The sequence below is a fragment of the Brachypodium distachyon genome, chromosome 5 (assembly GCF_000005505.3).
Source record: "Brachypodium distachyon strain Bd21 chromosome 5, Brachypodium_distachyon_v3.0, whole genome shotgun sequence".
Classification (NCBI taxonomy): domain Eukaryota; kingdom Viridiplantae; phylum Streptophyta; class Magnoliopsida; order Poales; family Poaceae; genus Brachypodium; species Brachypodium distachyon.
Window position 1 is genome coordinate 17,945,438 of NC_016135.3, and position 16,854 is coordinate 17,962,291.

General features: G+C 42.5%; 2 protein-coding genes and 2 long non-coding RNA genes across 7 annotated transcripts; 2 read left to right on the top strand and 2 right to left on the bottom strand.

The window, feature by feature from the left end:
* The first annotated feature begins 35 nt into the window (after positions 1 to 35).
* LOC100822929 (protein NRT1/ PTR FAMILY 4.5) lies at positions 36 to 7,540 on the top strand. Of its 2 annotated transcripts, XM_010241763.3 has the most exons (5): positions 36 to 1,609; positions 4,310 to 4,524; positions 5,311 to 5,751; positions 6,193 to 6,308; positions 6,566 to 7,540. In XM_010241763.3, exons 1-5 carry the CDS (start codon positions 1,519 to 1,521, stop codon positions 7,356 to 7,358), a joined length of 1,656 nt encoding a protein of 551 aa, XP_010240065.1. In that variant the 5' UTR covers positions 36 to 1,518; the 3' UTR covers positions 7,359 to 7,540. The 2 variants fall into 2 exon arrangements, with proteins under 2 accessions (XP_010240065.1, XP_024311195.1); XM_024455427.1 differs by lacking the exon at positions 4,310 to 4,524.
* Positions 3,383 to 6,655, bottom strand: LOC106866912. Its single transcript, XR_001408130.2, has 3 exons — positions 6,514 to 6,655; positions 6,185 to 6,243; positions 3,383 to 3,830 (listed from the first exon to the last, which is right to left on the bottom strand). It is a non-coding gene; the product is annotated as an uncharacterized LOC106866912 (long non-coding RNA).
* Positions 7,541 to 10,229: 2,689 nt separating the features above from the next.
* LOC104585367 (protein NRT1/ PTR FAMILY 4.5) lies at positions 10,230 to 15,796 on the top strand. Of its 2 annotated transcripts, XM_024456369.1 has the most exons (5): positions 10,230 to 10,451; positions 12,840 to 13,054; positions 13,555 to 13,995; positions 14,433 to 14,551; positions 14,873 to 15,796. In XM_024456369.1, the coding sequence occupies exons 1-5, from the start codon at positions 10,364 to 10,366 to the stop codon at positions 15,663 to 15,665; spliced, it is 1,656 nt and encodes a 551-aa protein (XP_024312137.1). In that variant the 5' UTR covers positions 10,230 to 10,363; the 3' UTR covers positions 15,666 to 15,796. The 2 variants fall into 2 exon arrangements, with proteins under 2 accessions (XP_024312137.1, XP_010240066.3); XM_010241764.3 differs by lacking the exon at positions 12,840 to 13,054.
* Positions 11,765 to 16,417, bottom strand: LOC112269516. 2 transcript variants are annotated; one of them, XR_002961379.1, is made up of 3 exons: positions 16,103 to 16,417; positions 12,196 to 13,080; positions 11,765 to 11,972 (listed from the first exon to the last, which is right to left on the bottom strand). It is a non-coding gene; the product is annotated as an uncharacterized LOC112269516 (long non-coding RNA). The 2 variants fall into 2 exon arrangements; XR_002961378.1 differs by lacking the exon at positions 11,765 to 11,972 and having other exon boundaries at positions 11,995 to 13,080.
* Between the last annotated feature and the right edge of the window lie 437 nt (positions 16,418 to 16,854).

The window sequence follows — 16,854 nt, forward strand, 5'->3', positions numbered from 1 at the left end:
TTCTGTATTTCTGTTGCGCCACCCGGGCTACTCAGCTTGCATGCACAAAGTCCAATCAAATGTTACCGGAGTAATATAGTCTACTACCACGATCGGCCAAGGCCAGGCCGCTCGTATAGACGTGGTGTAGCTTGGACCAAGATCAGGCAATCCGGAAGCAAAGGCATGGAACATGCACCCGCGCCGTGTCAACGCAGACGCGGCCACCGAGTCAGGTGGCTCGCCAAGTTCCGAAAGGCCGCGTTTGCGCGCCCTCCCGTAACGTAGTGTACCGTAAAGCGCACGGTCGCCGCGCGCCGGCCTCGTGAACTGAAATTAACTGCAACGCGACTCATGATTGTTTTTTTTTTATGAAGGCTCTCGTAGTTGCATACGGACCATGAGTGTGCATATCTGTCTTCCCGGACTATCATGGGCAGCAATATTCAGAAGATCTCCTGAAGCTTCAGACAGGGGGAAAAAATCATTAACTGTTGGTCAAAATATATATTCATCACGAGTTCACGAGAGCAAATGAGCAAAATAGGATCAACTGGCAGAATGTACTAAATCCGTGACAATTAATATGGAACGGTGAAGTAATACATATTCTGAATTCAAAAATTGCCGAAGGATCCTGTGCCAGGGAGTGCTCTAATCATATTAATTATTAACTAAAATCTAAACAGAAGATAGTTGAATATGCCATGTGCATCGTCCTTTTGTGCTAAAAGAACTTTATCATGTCGTACACCATATATATATATATATATATCAGTATATATATAATACAACCTGCAGCATGTTGAAACATGTATTTGCAAGCACGCATGCATGCACCCTACATTATCTCTGTTTTCATATATACATGAAAAATCTCATGATGTTTGCTTGCATCTTGCACAAGATCTACGGGAACACCTGCCAGCGATGCATGACATAGCAGGCTGAAGGCAGAGATACATATATAGATCGAGATCGATTTACGTACGTGCAGTGGGTCGTGGGTGATCCCCAAGTCCAAATTAGCTAGAAGGATCTCATCATCAAATTGCCAAATTGGCCTGTAGGGACAAAGGCTATTCAGGCCTGTGCTGGCTCTCCATCTTAGCTGGACAATCCCCAGGGGGTAAACGCTTTGCGGGATCCCAGCTGAAGGCGGCCGATAAAACTAATCACCCGCCACGCCCACGCCGCGCGGTCTATACGCGGCGTCACCTAGAGAAACGGGAGACACAATTAAGCGCGCAGACATGGCCACGTGAAAGATCTCTAGATTACCATATCACTTGACTTCCGGAGTGTGGCATGGGAAGCTTCTCTTTTTCATTTTGTGAGGCCTCTACAAGAAACTTTTTAGCTCTATATATAGGCCGGCCGGGTCTAGCCAGGAGTTTGTGTTGTGCCATCCATTCTCCAGTGAGCATATATAAGAGAGCTAGCTACAAATGAACAAGTTTCTGCGGGAGTATATATACATTATATGCTGATTAGCTATAGCTTGGGCTAATTGAAGAGCATATATATACATTATTACTTATGGAACTTGAAGCTGGGTATGTAGATTGGAGAGGGAATGATGTGGATGGAAGGAAGCATGGAGGCATCAAGGCAACACTCTTTCTCTATGGTGAGCAACTATCTATATAGCCATTTCTGTTGTCTGCTATTTTTTCAGGACGGTTATTTAGGGGGATGCTTATATAGTTATATGGTTTATTCCTTGTGGTAAAGTCACTCGGAACAAAAAATAGTATATTACATCTTCTTTTATGACTCCTTTTCGGAAAAAAATTATGCCTCTCCCTTCTTCTCGATCAACACGGGTTATATAGTGGGTGCATTGGTATTATAATGCATATACCAATATTTGTGTCTGGCTTTATATTTGCCTTATTGGCGAACGAGCCTTATGCAATTTTTAAAACGGTTTTGCTATTTCTTAGGCAACTGAGAAATAACTATTTCTTAGTCGATGATAACATCCTTTTGATTCAATCATTGAGATTCGTGTAAGATTAATGTAGATCCGATGGATAATAAAATCTTCATTGGATGGATACGATTGTGGACTGAGAAATAACTATTTCTTAGACGACTGAGAAATAAACACTCCCTTTTTAAAAAGGATCATCACGTTTGGATGCTGCCATGAAGCATGAAGTAATTTTTACTCTCTTTTCTTTGGCGGGAGAAGTACTTATAAGTGTTTGAAGCAAGAAATTTGAAAGCTGCAAAATGACAATCCAAAAACTTTTATCCTCCCAACTCAGGATCAATCCAAAATCTTTTATTCTCCATACCTTCGGTAACTGAATAGATTTTCTTATAGTACTTCATCTTAAAGAAAACTTATCATGTATCATCAGATAGCAAGCTTGCACAATAGAACAATTCTAACTTCAAAAAAAGATCTCTGCCGGTGCTCATTTTTTTAACTTGCCGGTGATCAATTCCGACTCGACGGATGTTGTGCAAGCTCTCTCGGCGGCCTCCCAACCCCTTGGTGCTTCTACGGCAATTTATGAGGAGTGTTTTAGCCTCCTTGAGGAGTTTGTCCAATTTGATATCGGTCTTTGTTGCCGTGAATCAAATAGGGTTGCCCATGAATTAGCTCAGCTGGCAAAATATCAGCCCATTAGCTCTTGGTTCTCTAATCCCCCCTAGCATTGTACCTCTCCTTATTGAGGATGTAACTCTTGTTTGAAATGAATAAAAGAGGTATTTTGTGGTAAAAAAAAAAGAGTACTCACTCCATTCCTAAATGTAAGTTGTTATGCACTTATGCCTTTGTCAAGTCAAACTTTAACAAGTTTGACCAAATTTATGGAAAGCCGCACTAATATCTTCAGATAAGTATAACTATGATGGAAAACAATTCTATGTTCTTTCGCAGGTGTACGTAGTAACTAGAACTGTTACCTCATAGACTTAATTTCCATGCATGAGCATGACTAATCTTTATCTTTACACTTATAAAGATCTGAGTTGGTGGTCGCAAGTTCACTCCAAAAATACTACCCCTTAATGGCTACGAACTCATCTAATTGCCACTCATTTTATACGTATCATGATCTTTTGACTATTCTTGATTGGTTTTGATGACTTTCAAGATAAAAAAAATCAAAAATAATATTTTAAGAAATTCTTATTTATCAGAACTTTTAAAAAATATGAGCCACATCCACAGATTCTTAATCTCGTAGAAAAGCAGATTCTTAATTTCGTAGCAAAGCACGAACATTTAGCTAGTACTCAAATAACGAGAGTACAAGATATTACATCTGGCAGTCTACGGCAGGGTTTTCTCCTACTCTTTATCAAACGAAACCTCGGGACAAATAAATTGATAGTTCATGACTTCCAAGCCTAGGAACATTAGTGAGACCGTGAGAAAGTTAAGGAACCAGCCAAATCCTTGTTTATCAGGACCATGAAAAAATCTGACAAAATCTCGTGTTCAAGAATCAATGTTCCTTTTCTCTTCTCCATAGCTGACCAAAGATATCTTACACTTGGTCTCGAAGAAGAAAAGGAACAGAAAAAAAAAGATCTTACATTTAGTGCATTGCAACTACAGAAGGCAGAAATCACACTTTGTCATCACAAAAATTGACATAGAAACAAAGTATTAGGCACAGTTTATCCATGCAAGGCTTCGGTACAAGTCTTTACTCTTCACCAGAGGGGTTGCTAGTTTGTGAGAGCACGTCTTACGGGCAATTTCAGACATAAAGGTGTACAAGACTAAAGAGGGCTGTTGCGGGATAAACAAGAGAAGCAGGCTCCCGCATGTGCCGTCTCAATCACGAGCTCCCACACATATCGGCACCTGCGGAAGAGTAGTTCCGCTGCAATATATGAACAATTTGTAAGGTTTCAGAAAGCTAGTAAGAAATCACCTCCGGTACTTAAATGTTTGATCAGAATTAAGAACAATCTCCCTTTGCTTGAACGTGGTATGCTGCATGTGCAGAAGTAATTGGGGAAAAAAACTGAAATAGGGGCACACTCGTATTGGTACTAACAGAAATTCAGTTTCTGGCCAAGCAAAGTCTGGGCTTAACTGAATCCGGGCAGCTATGATGTTTATTGAAGCCTGATATATCTTTTGCAAGGTTGTGTATAGCCCTGAGTGGATCTCACAGGTCCGAACAGGTCTGTTCGTAGGAATTAAATAGCTTAGCTTATACTGAAAATATGATTTCCTTCACTAAAAAATATATTTGTTCCTACAATCCTGATGATTGAATAATATAGTTGCATCTTGCATACATTTTCAACACGAATTAAACAAACTGCTGTAACTGAATTCCATGCCCATTCGCAGTTTTGGCCGTGTTGCGAAGTTGCCCTAGCAGCGCAAACTTCAGCATTGTGGCCTATTTCCACGGGATACTGCATCTGGATATTGTGACCTCGTCAGCTGTGATCGCCTATCTGGTCGGCGCTGTGTCATTCTTTGCTGCCCTGACGAACTTCATCTCAGATGCATATATCCAGAGAACCACCGCCATCTTTGTATTCGGCCCCTTTGTGGTCCTGGTAATTTGCTTCTCCATTTAAGCTCCCTTTAAGAAAAATTAAGTCTAGTGATGACCCTACATTCTTTTGAAAGCACTTCTGTTGTTGGTGCTATCAAACAAATCGCATATTTATGTTTGTCTCTGGCTTGTCAAGCATCTGTTTTGGCTAGAAGGTTAAAGTAGAGCTTTTGTAGAAGACCATGTGTACGGTCATGCTCCCATATACTCCCTCTGTTCAGAAATGTAGGTCGTCCTAGTGTGTGTGAAAGTATATATATTGACTATACGAAAACAAGGCAATTTGATTTCTCTTGCAAAGTTCTTCACATTATACTTCCATTGTCTCTCATAGCATACTGATTCCTCCAGTTATTACAACAACAAAAAATGACATTTTGGAGATAGCTTCAGTCAAACTTTTACGACTTTGACCACTATTATCTTTTTAACTATTCAGATTTGATACTTGAAATTGTATTATATGTTTGCATTGAAAGGAACTTTTGGAATATTCTTTTTTGGATTTTATACATATACTACAATGTAAACTAGAGGCCAAAGGTACATTTGTAGACCATGTCAATGTCCATAACGTAATGCTTTTGTGAAACTGGACACAGTTATATTGGAAATCAAAGTCAAAGTCTTGTACTGGAAAATGTGAAAAGTTAAAAAAGACCAACTTTTCTTGAAGTAGAGTAGAGCAAATAACAGTACCTTCTTTCAGATTCTTTTTTATGCTTTTGAGGTTGTGAAAGTAGATGAGATAAATCTGAAGTCAAAACATTTTTTGTTCAACACGCAGGCCTATATATTGCTAGCATTGCAGGCCCACTTGCCTTCATTACATCCTCTGGATTGTGAGATAAACAAAGAACTAAACAACTGTGAGCCACCTCAAGGTTGGAACTTAACACTACTCTACTTGAGCTTATTAATGTTTGCCATTGGAGAGGGCTGCATGCGTGCTTGCATACCATTCCTTGGTGGAGATCAGTTCAGCAATGATGGTCCAAAAGAAACACAGCTCAAGGGTATTTTCTTGAGATGGCTCAAGTTTGCAAACTCCCTTGGAGCGCTCATCGGATTGGTGTTCTTAGTCTGGATCCAGAACAATTTGGGCTGGGCAGTTGGCTTTATGATACCCGCACTTATTGTACTTGTAGGGTTGCTTGTGGCAGCAAGTGGACTGCCTTTCTACAGAACACACACCCCTAATGGAAGTCCTCTGCCTAGAATATTGCAGGTAAAAGGTCACATGGCACATACATTTGTCAATATGCATGTTAATGAAGAGCTCCAGCATGTGATTACTGAATAATCTGATTATATACCAACCAGATAGTCCCATTTCATCTTTCCTACCAAAACTTAACTTGGTTGAACACAACTCTAGACTTGTAGACTACTGCTGTCAGAGTTTTTCAGGATCACATTCAGTTATGCTTGATCACGCATTGACTGTTCATCCATGCTTAATCCTGAAGGTCACTATGCCATATCCTTATAGGGTTGAACAAGAATATTAATTACCCATCAAACAATGGAGGAACCATAACACATTTTCGACATATCAAACTAAAATAAAGTTTGGATGTGTCATCAAGCTCATTACGTATCTATCAAGATAAAACAAGAGAAACTGAAAATACAAATGATTCTCAAGTTATAGTTGGTACCTCTCCAGGTTGTAGCGTCATCAAAGAAGAGGCAAGCTGCCGTGGTAGATGCTATCGAGCTGCAAGAGATTGGCGCATCAAATTGTGTTAATGGGGAAGATAAATCCAACAACAAGATCATTTGGTAAGTACCCTAGTGATAAAAAAGATCCCAAAATCTTGCGTCTCATTGTTACTAAATACTCTGTATATATTTCTGAAAAGAATGGAGGAGAGTTGCATTTCTAGGGAATGGAAATTAAAGAAATGATATATATTTTCGTCAGACATACCAATACCGTGATTCATGATAGTATCTCAACTATAGTTTTTCGAACATATTCACAAACCTGAAACCTTGAATATATGCGATGGAGATAATAACGATTGTTCATTCTGCAGCACCACTCAAGCTGAAGAGGAAGGAGAGGTCATCATCCGAATGCTTCCAATCTTTCTCAGCTGCTTGCTCATATATCTTCCCTTCACGCTGCTAATGACATTAACCATACAAGTTGGCAGCACAATGCACAGAGGGATAGGTGCAATTCAGATATCATCCGCCTCTCTCATCGCAATCCCAACAGCATTTCACATGTTTATGCAACCATGCTACAAGCGGATATTGACGCCGCTGCTAAGAAGATTCACAGGCCACACAAACAGAATCACCCCACTGCAGCGTATTGGTGCTGGCTCTGCATGTGGGATAGCAGCAGCCTGCCTTGCCACATTAGTGGAAACAAGAAGAATGACAGTCGCAGAACAACATGGGCTAACATCGACTAAAGCAGGTGTCCCGATGTCCGTGTTCTGGCTGGTGATGCAATTCTTCCTGTTAAGCATCATGGATGCAGCATCTTTGACTGGACTGACTGAGTTCATAAAGAGCGAGTCATCTCCGGAAATGAAGCTGGTAGCACCGGCAGTGCAATCCATTCTTGCTGCAATAGCAGCCTGGTTGGCATGTGCCTTCATACAGCTAGCAAACAGAGCGACAAGGAATGGAGACAACGGAAGAGGTTGGTTGGACGGAGCAAACTTCAACAGGACGCGCCTTGATCGTTTCTTCTTGTTACTCGCAGCCTTCGAGCTGGTGGCACTGATCAACTATGCTTTCTGGGCGAGGAGATACACCAAGAAGGAACAGAGCAGAGCTGTTGGATTATCGTCCACAGATCAGGAAACTAAATAGCCTAAGAGTGAGAGATACATAGGCGATAGGTCATAGAGACCAAAGAAATTTTGATGAATTTGCTTTAGTTAGTCTATCTATGACATACAGTGTAACACAGAAAACCTATAGTATCCATCAATCAACAGTAGCTTGGCAGCACAAATGAAGAAATGATCTATACACTGTGTGATACACTGAAACTGATGTTTTCTCTAGATGCAGGCACGCAGCTACGCTGTCTTTCAGTGGAAAAAAGATGTGCCATCGCCAAGTGATCCAGAGATTGATCAAGCCTAAATGCGTGATGATGGAACCGTGGAGTGCTAGATGGGTTCCCAAGTCACTAGCCTTGAAGTCCCTCGCTGGAGACAGGAGACCAGGGCACCTTGGCATCCATACTAGTCACGAAATGCGATGGTCGGAAGTAAAAGGGATAAACCAGTTCAGGCGCGGAGCTGGGAACCCTACCACGGGTCTCCGGCGAATCGTGGGGAACGGACGACAATGTGGGTGGGAAGGGTCGCCGCACGCGCCTCCGTCGCCGCCTTCTGCCACGGCCGCCGTAGCGACTGAAACGGCGAGGTGGAGAGCGCCGTCCGGCGGGGCTTGTCCTTCCTTCTGGGTGCGCGTGAGAGAGTAGAGAGTTCACAAGGGATTTTGTACGGAGTGAGCGGGGATTCGCTCGCGAGTCTTGCCGGGCTGCCGGGCTGGTTGGCGCGGCGTCGAGGACGAGATCACGGCGCGGATACAGGGCGAGGGGACGGACGCCGAGGAGGGAGCCGGGTGTGGTTGTGGGCCAGTTGGGTGTTGGGCCGGTCTAGACTCTAGACCCGGAAATGGAGTGTGCCGTCGTTGGGCTGATGGTTCTGTTTTCTTTTCATTTCTTCTTTCTTTCCTATATCCAGGTTCCTTTTTCTCAAAAAAAAAATCCAGGTTCCTCTCAAAAAAACAAAATATGTTGTGTCCAGGGGCAGAACCAGAATTTAGCAACAAAGAGGAACTAAGATAGGAGAGGGCGAAGTAGGAAGTAGATACAAGTACTTATAATTTATGTATTTGTTTTCTATTCCCGTGTTTTAGAAATAATGCGAATCAAATAGGCCCTAGGTTCAAAGAAAGCCAAGCACCAAGTTCATAGTTTGAAATGAACTTTTTTGTTTGGGTTTGGTTCCTGCTCGACCATCCCCAAAACGTTCGTGTTTAACTTATAAAAGAAAGAAGGGTTCGTAGTAATCTTCCACCTATTTCTTCCTCTATTTTGCAGGTACCATGTGTCTATCTGGAGCAACAATTATTCAGATGATCTTCCGAATCTTCCAATAAAAGAAAACCATTGTTGCTGAATATGTATATTATCATCACAGGCACATACGACTAGCAACTAGCAAATATTTCATTAATCAAATGAAGAATAGATTTCCTGAACTAAAATATTAGCGCGTGCGCAGCAGAAAAACTTTGTTAAATGAAGGGTCATGTGCCAGTTAGTACCGACTACTGAGTACTCTAATTTAAAGTCTACGGAGAAGATAGTTGAATGTGCCATGTGCATCATCCCTTACGCTGAACGAACTTTACCAATCAATTGTATCATGTCGTACGCAGCAAGTGCACGTCAATACGGAATACTTGACAATCTCTTCAACATGTATTTGCAAGCACGCCTGAACATCACCTATTTTCATATAGAAGTTTGGTAGAATCTTAGTTCTTAATAAATTACGGGAACACCATGTTCTCTTTTGTAGAAGAATATTTGTTAGGGTGGGTGAGTGCACTGTGTCTCTCTGCAGCAGTTGATTACCGCCGAGCAAGATAACAATGAGTACAATTACCCACGTACTGGATTTCTATTATATTAGGGTAAAGGTTTGGTACCAATATTTACCCATGAGTACGTAAATGTTAAAAGTATATACCCATATACATATCTACACAGGCGGGATTTGAAAAACGTGAACCTGTCTTTTTTCCCGTTCCTGAACCCCTTCGGTGCCGCAACCCATAAGGTCTTGTTTGGTACTAGTATTTTGGTGTGTTTTTAGCGTATTATCCATTCTAAATTGAAAAACACCGGAAACCTCAAATCTTGAGGGGGACGGGCACCATGAGAAGGAGCACGTCATGCGGACCCCTAGCTAGCCCAACCCTGTCGCTAGATAAGTGGATATCTTAACCCGTAGGTACCCGTTTGCACTGTCGGTTGAGGTGTGGAAAAGATTATACCCAATGACGGATTCCGGAGACAGGTAGGGGTGACGGTAAGCTTAGTGAGAGTGTGCACGGGTTTCCAGTGGTTTCTAGGGATGTAAGTGGGATCTCACTTAAGTCCTACTTTCAGTTCTTTAGGGATTTGCCGGTTCAAATTTTTTGGTTTAAATTTTTAACTAAATTAGATGTGAGATATTGATAGGATCCCACTTGACACCCTAGTGGCTTCGCCCACCTCCGAAACCGGGGGATGCCATCTTGAACCACCGATCATAGCCTTGTTGTCGAGTAATAATTCTCGCGCTCTCTCGCTCCGAAAAAAAGGAGCCCTCTCCATGTTTGCATATTTTGCACAAGATCTAGAATCTGCCATGGCATAGCTGGGTAATCCCAAAGTCCAAATATAGAAGGATCTCATTAAAATGGTTGCAGTGCATTGCAGCCTGGCTCTCCAGGGTAAACGATTACGGGATCGATCCCAGCTGGAGGGCGGCCCCGTGTCGTGCGCACGGAGAAACGGTAGCGCGCAGACGCGACCACGTGAACGGTAGCTTAGATTACAGGTAGCAGCGACACCACTTGTTTAATTTGTGCCTCCAAAGAAACACTGTTCATGAGTCTTCTGGCCGTTATATATAGAGCTGACTAGCCAGGAGTTTTCGTGTTGTGCCACAAGCAGTAAGCCAGTAACCAGAATTATGGAGTGATCGACCCCGTTGCGTGCGTGGTTGCGTGGATGAGAGAGGGGTTAACAAACTAGTTTCTGCGGAGTACTCGCTGATTAATTAGGTTGGGCTAGCTATTACGTACTTATGGAACCTCAATGGTGGGTAGATTGGAGAGGGAATGCTGTGGACGGCAGGAAGCATGGAGGCATCAAGGCAACTCTCTTTCTCTACGGTGAGCAAGCAACTATAGCCGTTTTCTTTTCTTTCGAGCAACTATAGCCATTTCTTCTCTCATACTTTCAGCTAGCTAGGTGCATCTTCTTGCATATGCATCCTTTAATTTGGTGCACTGGGATGCGTTTGTGAATCTCTCTATATATTTGGCAGCTGGCCTCATCACGTTTGTGATCATTCTTGTTATACGCCTCTTTTATTTTCTCTTGATCAGCTCCATGGGTTCGGCTGACATGTGTTGGAGATAGAATGTAACGTAGTGTAGTGTTTCATGGCTTATATATAGAGTTATAGACCCCAGCAGTACGTGCCTTACTTCTGCATTAATTCTGTACGGAGTACCAATATTTGTGTCTACCTTAATTAGCGAGGCTAGCTACCACGAAAATGGTAATACAACATAAGTATAACTCGTTCTTTGTTCTTGCTACATAGGACAATTAATCTGGTGCAAGAAATCGGTTCGTTTCGGCGTTTCATTACATGAACCAGTACACGGGTGCTTAATTATGCGCATAACTGTATCTAAAAAATAGATAGATGACTCCACAATCACAGCACCTACAAACCTAAGGTACTTGCATTGGATGAAGTCATGAAGATGACATGAACAATCAGTGCACCTGATATGAGGTGCTTGAATTTGGTCTTAAAATGTATACATCTACTCCCTCCGTCTCATATTAAGTGACTCAAATTTGTTCAAATATGAACGTATTTATATACTAAAATACGTTCAGATACATGTAATATTTTGGCACTTAATATGGGACGGAGGAAGTACATATTTTCAGTTAAAGCTATTGATCGAGCTCTAGTGATACACCTATATTTCTGAAAAGGGTTTACAGCCAGTCAGCCACTTTTTTTTAAAAAAAATACATTAATTTGCATGCTGTCATGAAGCCTGGCCGGAGTATTTTTTTTTTCAACTTATAGAGGGTAGAGTCATTTTCAAATATAAACATTGTACTATTGCGTGCCAAAAAAAAAGTAATGTAAATGTGTGAACGAGACCTTGGCGTAATGACTAAGGGAACAACTCTAATAACAATCCTCAGGTCCTGGCTTGACTCCTTGTGAAACGAATTTTAGGCTAGAATTAAAAAATTCCCTCGTATGTCCCATGCCTTAAGCACATACCTAAGGCCCGTCCGGTCTCACACGGGCTTCGGTGCCACTGTGTACGGTGTGAGTCAGGAGTTTGAGAATTTCTCGACCTACATGAGAAGGTCTTCTTCTTAATGCAAACCTGGGGGTGGCTTACCCTTTGCAGGTCGAGTTTTTATTATGTAGCCGTTCAATAATTGCTAAGGAGACTCAAAAAATTATATGGAAAATGACAGCACTCATGTTCGTGATCATCTGAAATATTCTGTTTCCGATTCCAGCCTCCAGGACTATATAACCGAATTGATTCACTTCTCGTCCTAAACAAAACCGATCATATATCACCAGATATCAAGCTTGCATAATAAAATACTTTGTAACTTTCAGAAGATTCCCATCACTTGCACACCTACAACAGAGACAGTTGCAGCTTATTAGTAAAAGACAACGTGGCAGTGCTCGATTTAAAATGAGAAAGTAAGCCTCCAAGCATAATGGTACACTGCAAAGAAATAATCTATGTTCTCTCACTCATGCAGTAACTGGCTAAAAGTGGCACATCATAGGCCATTTTCTCGCATCTATGAGCATGACTAACACTCGAATAACAGGTGACATGTAGATGATATTACATCTGGCAGGATTTTCTCCTACTCTTCTCGTCTTAGCTAGCAAAGACACATCTGCCAAAACGATGTTCTTTCTCTTCTTCATAGCTGATCAAAGAGTCTTTGACATTTATCCTACACTTGGTCTGAAAAAAAAAGGCCTTGTGATTAGTGCAATGCAGCTAGAGAAGCATGAAGCACTTTGACATCATAAATGTTGAAATACAACCAAAAGACACCGCATCTGATAAATACAGATCATCCATGCAACTGCAAATTTTTAATATTTTGGGTTTCGGGCAAAGGTACAAGTCTGACACAAAATTTTGACTCTGCACCAGCGAACAATTTGTAGAGTTCCAGAGAGCTCCCATACCTGAATGCTGCAAGTGCAAAATAACTCCACACTGAATACCTGGTTGATAAGACGTTTGTGACATAAGACAAACTGAAATGTTATTACCAGCAAGTCAGTTTTGGCCAAGCAAAGTCTGGGCCCCACTGCGTAAGGTCATTTACAGCAGGTGGGTAAACTAAACGATTCTCATGGATGGTTTCAACTAACCACAGACGTATCTGTTCCTCTTGATTCTGGAATAACAGAGTTGCATCCATATTGAACCAGCAAAACACAAACTGTTGGAATTGAATTTAATGTTCATTTGCAGTTTTGGCTGTGCTGCGAAGCTGCCCTAGCAGCGCAAACCTCACCATTGTGGCCTATTTCCATCGGATAATGCATCTGGATATTGTGACCTCGTCATCTGCGATCACCTATCTGGTCGGCTTCGTGTCGTTCTTTGCTGTCCTGATGAACTTCATCTCGGGTGCATATATCCAGCGAACCACTGCTATATTTGTATTTGGCCCCCTTGCGGTCCTGGTAATTCTTCTTTCCCATTAAATTTCCTGTAAGATAAATGTCAATTAAGACAATAAGCCTACTGACGAAGTTGTGAGAACTCTTATGTTTGTCTCAGGCTTGTCATGTTTTTGTTTTCACTACCAGGTTGAAGTAGAGCTTCTGTAGTAAAACGTTCTAGAATTGAGTTCCCTTCTTGTGACAGACTACTGCAGTTATTGGTATAAGATAGGATATGAATATATGGTTCAGTAATCTATTCCAACAAAAAACATAAAAGCGTGCCCAAAGATTAATAGTCTTCTGTTTCAGTAACTGACCAAATTCAATAGTGTGATGGTCCATTGCATAAGCAATGCGCCAACAACTTGGAAAATATGGGCCATGTGCGTCAGTGTATGATAATGCCCCCATGTACATGATATTAAGTATTAACTGCCTTCAGATTAATTGTGATTTTGAGGTTAAAAGATACCTGACAGAATTATAAGTTCTAAACATTATTTTGTTCCACATTGCAGGGCTATATGTTATTAGCATTGCAGGCACACCTGCCTTCACTACATCCTCCGGACTGTGAGATAATAAAAGAACCAAACAACTGTGAGACAACTGAAGGTTGGAACCTAACACTGCTCTTATTGAGCTTATTAATGTTTGCCGTTGGAGAGGGCTGCATGAATGCTTGCATACCATTCCTCGGTGGAGATCAGTTCAACAATGATGATCCGAACGAAACACAGCTCAAGGGCATGTTCCTGAGCTGGCTCAAGTTTGCAAATTCCCTTGGAGCACTCATCGGTTTGATATTCTTAGTTTGGATCGAGAACAATGTGGGCTGGACCATTGGTTTTGCGATATCTGCAGTTTTGGTACTTGTAGGGCTGTTTGTGGCAGCCAGTGGACTGCCTTTCTATAGAACAAAGAAGCCTAATGGAAGTCCTCGAAAGAGAATATTGCAGGTAAAGTTCATATGATAACTGCAGTTATCATATTGCATATGCATGTGTCAGTAACTCAGTATCCGTGTTAGTTATAAAGGCTCCGGCATGCAGTTAGCCCGCTATCTTTCATACTCCAAGTAAACTTGGTGGAACACAATTCTAGATTAGTAGGTCCAAATTTTAACACAGTTGAATAGAGTTATGCTTTATCGCAATTCACAATGTACTGCATTACTTGCTCTTCCATTTTTAATCCTGAAAGGTCACCGTCACCTATCCCTAACTGGCATAATAATTACTCATCAAGCAATAAAGGAATCGACATGCTATTTCTCCACATGTCAAGCTAAAACAAGATTTGAAAGTATCTCATATAGTCATGTGGCATCTATTAAGATAAAACAAGAAAAACTGAACATGCACATGGTTCTCAACTTTCAAGTTATCCGCTTCAGGTTCTTGTCAGTTCATCAAAGAAGAGGCAGGCTGCTACCGTGGATGTTATCGAGCTGCAAGAGATTGGAGCAGCAGATTGTATTGATGGGGAAGATAAACCCAACAGTGAGATCACTGGGTAAGTTCCTTAGTGATCAAATGTTCCTGAAACCTTACTTTCATGTTTAGCAGATTGTTGCTGCAATTATAACTCTAAAGAAGCATAGGAGATTTTCCATTTCTAGGACATGGAAAATACTCCCTCCGTCCTGAATTAACTGACGCGGATTTCTTATACAAATCCAGTCAGTTATTTTGGGACGGAGGGAGTATAAAGAATCAAAATACTATGGGTCAGATGTAGCAATACCGTGGTACTACAATTATAATATTTCTAGCATATTCTTGGAAAAATATTGAATATATCTGTTGGTGATAACAATCCATATTCATTCTGCAGCACCACTGAAGTCGACGAGTTAACAAAGGCCATCATCCGAATGCTTCCAATCTTCATCAGCTGCTTGCTCATCTACCTGCCCTTCACGCTGCTAAGGACACTGACCATACAAGTCGGCAGCACGATGGACAAAGGGATAGGCACGATCCAGATATCCTCGGCCTCTCTCATTGCAATCCCAACAGCATTTCACATGTTTATGCAACCATGCTACAAGTGGATATTGACGCCACTGCTAAAGAGATTCACAGGTCACACACACGCAATCACCCCACTGCAGAGTATTGGTGCTGCCTCCGCATGCGGGATAGCAGCAGCATGCCTTGCCACATTAGTGGAGACAAGAAGACTGACAGTCGCAGAACAGCATGGGCTATCATCGACAGGAGCAGCTGTCCCAATGTCCGTTTTGTGGCTGGTAATGCAATTCTTCCTTCTAAGCATCATGGATGCAGCATCGTTCACTGGACTGATTGAGTTCATAAAGAATGAGTCATCTCCAGAAATGAAGCTGATAGCACCGGCAGTGCAATCCATTCTTGCTGGAATAGCAGCCTGGTTGGCATGTGCTTTCATACATCTAGTGAACAGGGCGACAAAGTATGGAAACAACGGAAGAGGTTGGTTGGATGGAGCAAACTTTAACAGGGCACGCCTTGATCGTTTCTTCTTGTTACTTGCAGCCTTCGAACTAGTGGCACTGATCAACTATGCTTTCTGGGCAAGGAGATATGCCAACAAGCAACGGAGCAGTGCTGTTGGATTAGTCGAGACAGATCAGGAAACTAGATAGCCAAACAGTGTGAGATATATCGATGATAGGTTAGGTCATGGAGACCAAAGAATTTTGATGAATTCGCCTTAGATAGTCTATCTATGTTATGCAGATTTGTAACATAGAAATACTACAATATTCATGAATTACTCGTAGCTCAATAGCATTATTGATCTATAAGATGCGTCATACACTTGAAGTCTGAAACCAATGTTCTCTAGATTCAGGCATGCTGCTACGGTCGTCTTTCAGTGGGGAAAAAATGCGGCATCACACCAAGACCATTAAAAATAGAGATGGTCAAGCATATTCATGTTCCCGCATCTACCGTGCAGCCTCCCGCTGGTCGCTGGAGACCTCGGCGCCGTGGTTGGCATGCCATCCTAGTCAATGAAATTCGGTTGTGGAAAGTAAAAGGGATAAAGCAGTTCAGACGCGTGTAGCCGGAAACGTACCGTGGTGAGTCACCGGAGAAGCACGCGGGGACCGGAGGATCGGGATAGGTGGGGAGGGTCACCGCACGCGCCTCCGCCGCCGCCTTCTGCCACGGCCGTAGCGACTGAAACGGCGAGGTGGAGACCGCCGGCCCGCGGGGCTTATCCTTCCTTCACGGTGCGCGTGCGATAGTAGAGAGTCGAGGGTGGCGCGGAGTTTGACGGGATTCGTTCACGAAGCTCGGCGGGGGTGGCGAGGCGAGACGGCGGTCGGTGGGAGGGAGAGGGAGGGAGGAGCGGAATTTCTTTGTGTTTTTTTCCTCTTTACTTTTTTAGGGGAATTTCTTTTTTTCATTGTTTTTTCGAGAAAACGCAAATCTTGCGTCTCGATGCACCGATAGAAGGACCTGACTCCGCAGCGGCGTGCCCCACATACGCCTGGGCAGCGGCGCATCACCCGCGTGACCGCTCCCCGCATGCACGCGAAGCTCCTTCTGAACAGTCTTCGTATGCGCGCAAGCCACCCACGCCCCAGCTCTGCGCTCTGGATAGTTGTGTAGCCCACGTTGACGGCACATGCGTGGCACACCCAAACACATGCCCTAGCGCAGCCTATGCCTAGTCTAGCAGCGTGACAATGCCTTCTCTCGAAGCCATTTGCTTTAGTTTTCTTTCTTTCTTTTTTTCCAAATATTGCTATTTTTCATCTTGTATAGAACTTTGGCCGACTTTGATCCCTTCATCAATATACATCAGAGTTCTTGGAAAAGCAG

Coding starts and splice junctions, on each gene's coding strand:
- LOC100822929 (XM_010241763.3), top strand. CDS start 1,519: ATGGAACTTGAAGCTGGGTATGTAGATTGGAGAGGGAATGATGTGGAT. Junction 1,610..4,309: donor GGCAACACTCTTTCTCTATG/GTGAGCAACTAT, acceptor GCCCATTCGCAG/TTTTGGCCGTGTTGCGAAGT. Junction 6,309..6,565: donor TCCAACAACAAGATCATTTG/GTAAGTACCCTA, acceptor TTCATTCTGCAG/CACCACTCAAGCTGAAGAGG.
- LOC104585367 (XM_024456369.1), top strand. CDS start 10,364: ATGGAACCTCAATGGTGGGTAGATTGGAGAGGGAATGCTGTGGACGGC. Junction 10,452..12,839: donor GGCAACTCTCTTTCTCTACG/GTGAGCAAGCAA, acceptor GTTCATTTGCAG/TTTTGGCTGTGCTGCGAAGC. Junction 13,055..13,554: donor TTGGCCCCCTTGCGGTCCTG/GTAATTCTTCTT, acceptor TCCACATTGCAG/GGCTATATGTTATTAGCATT.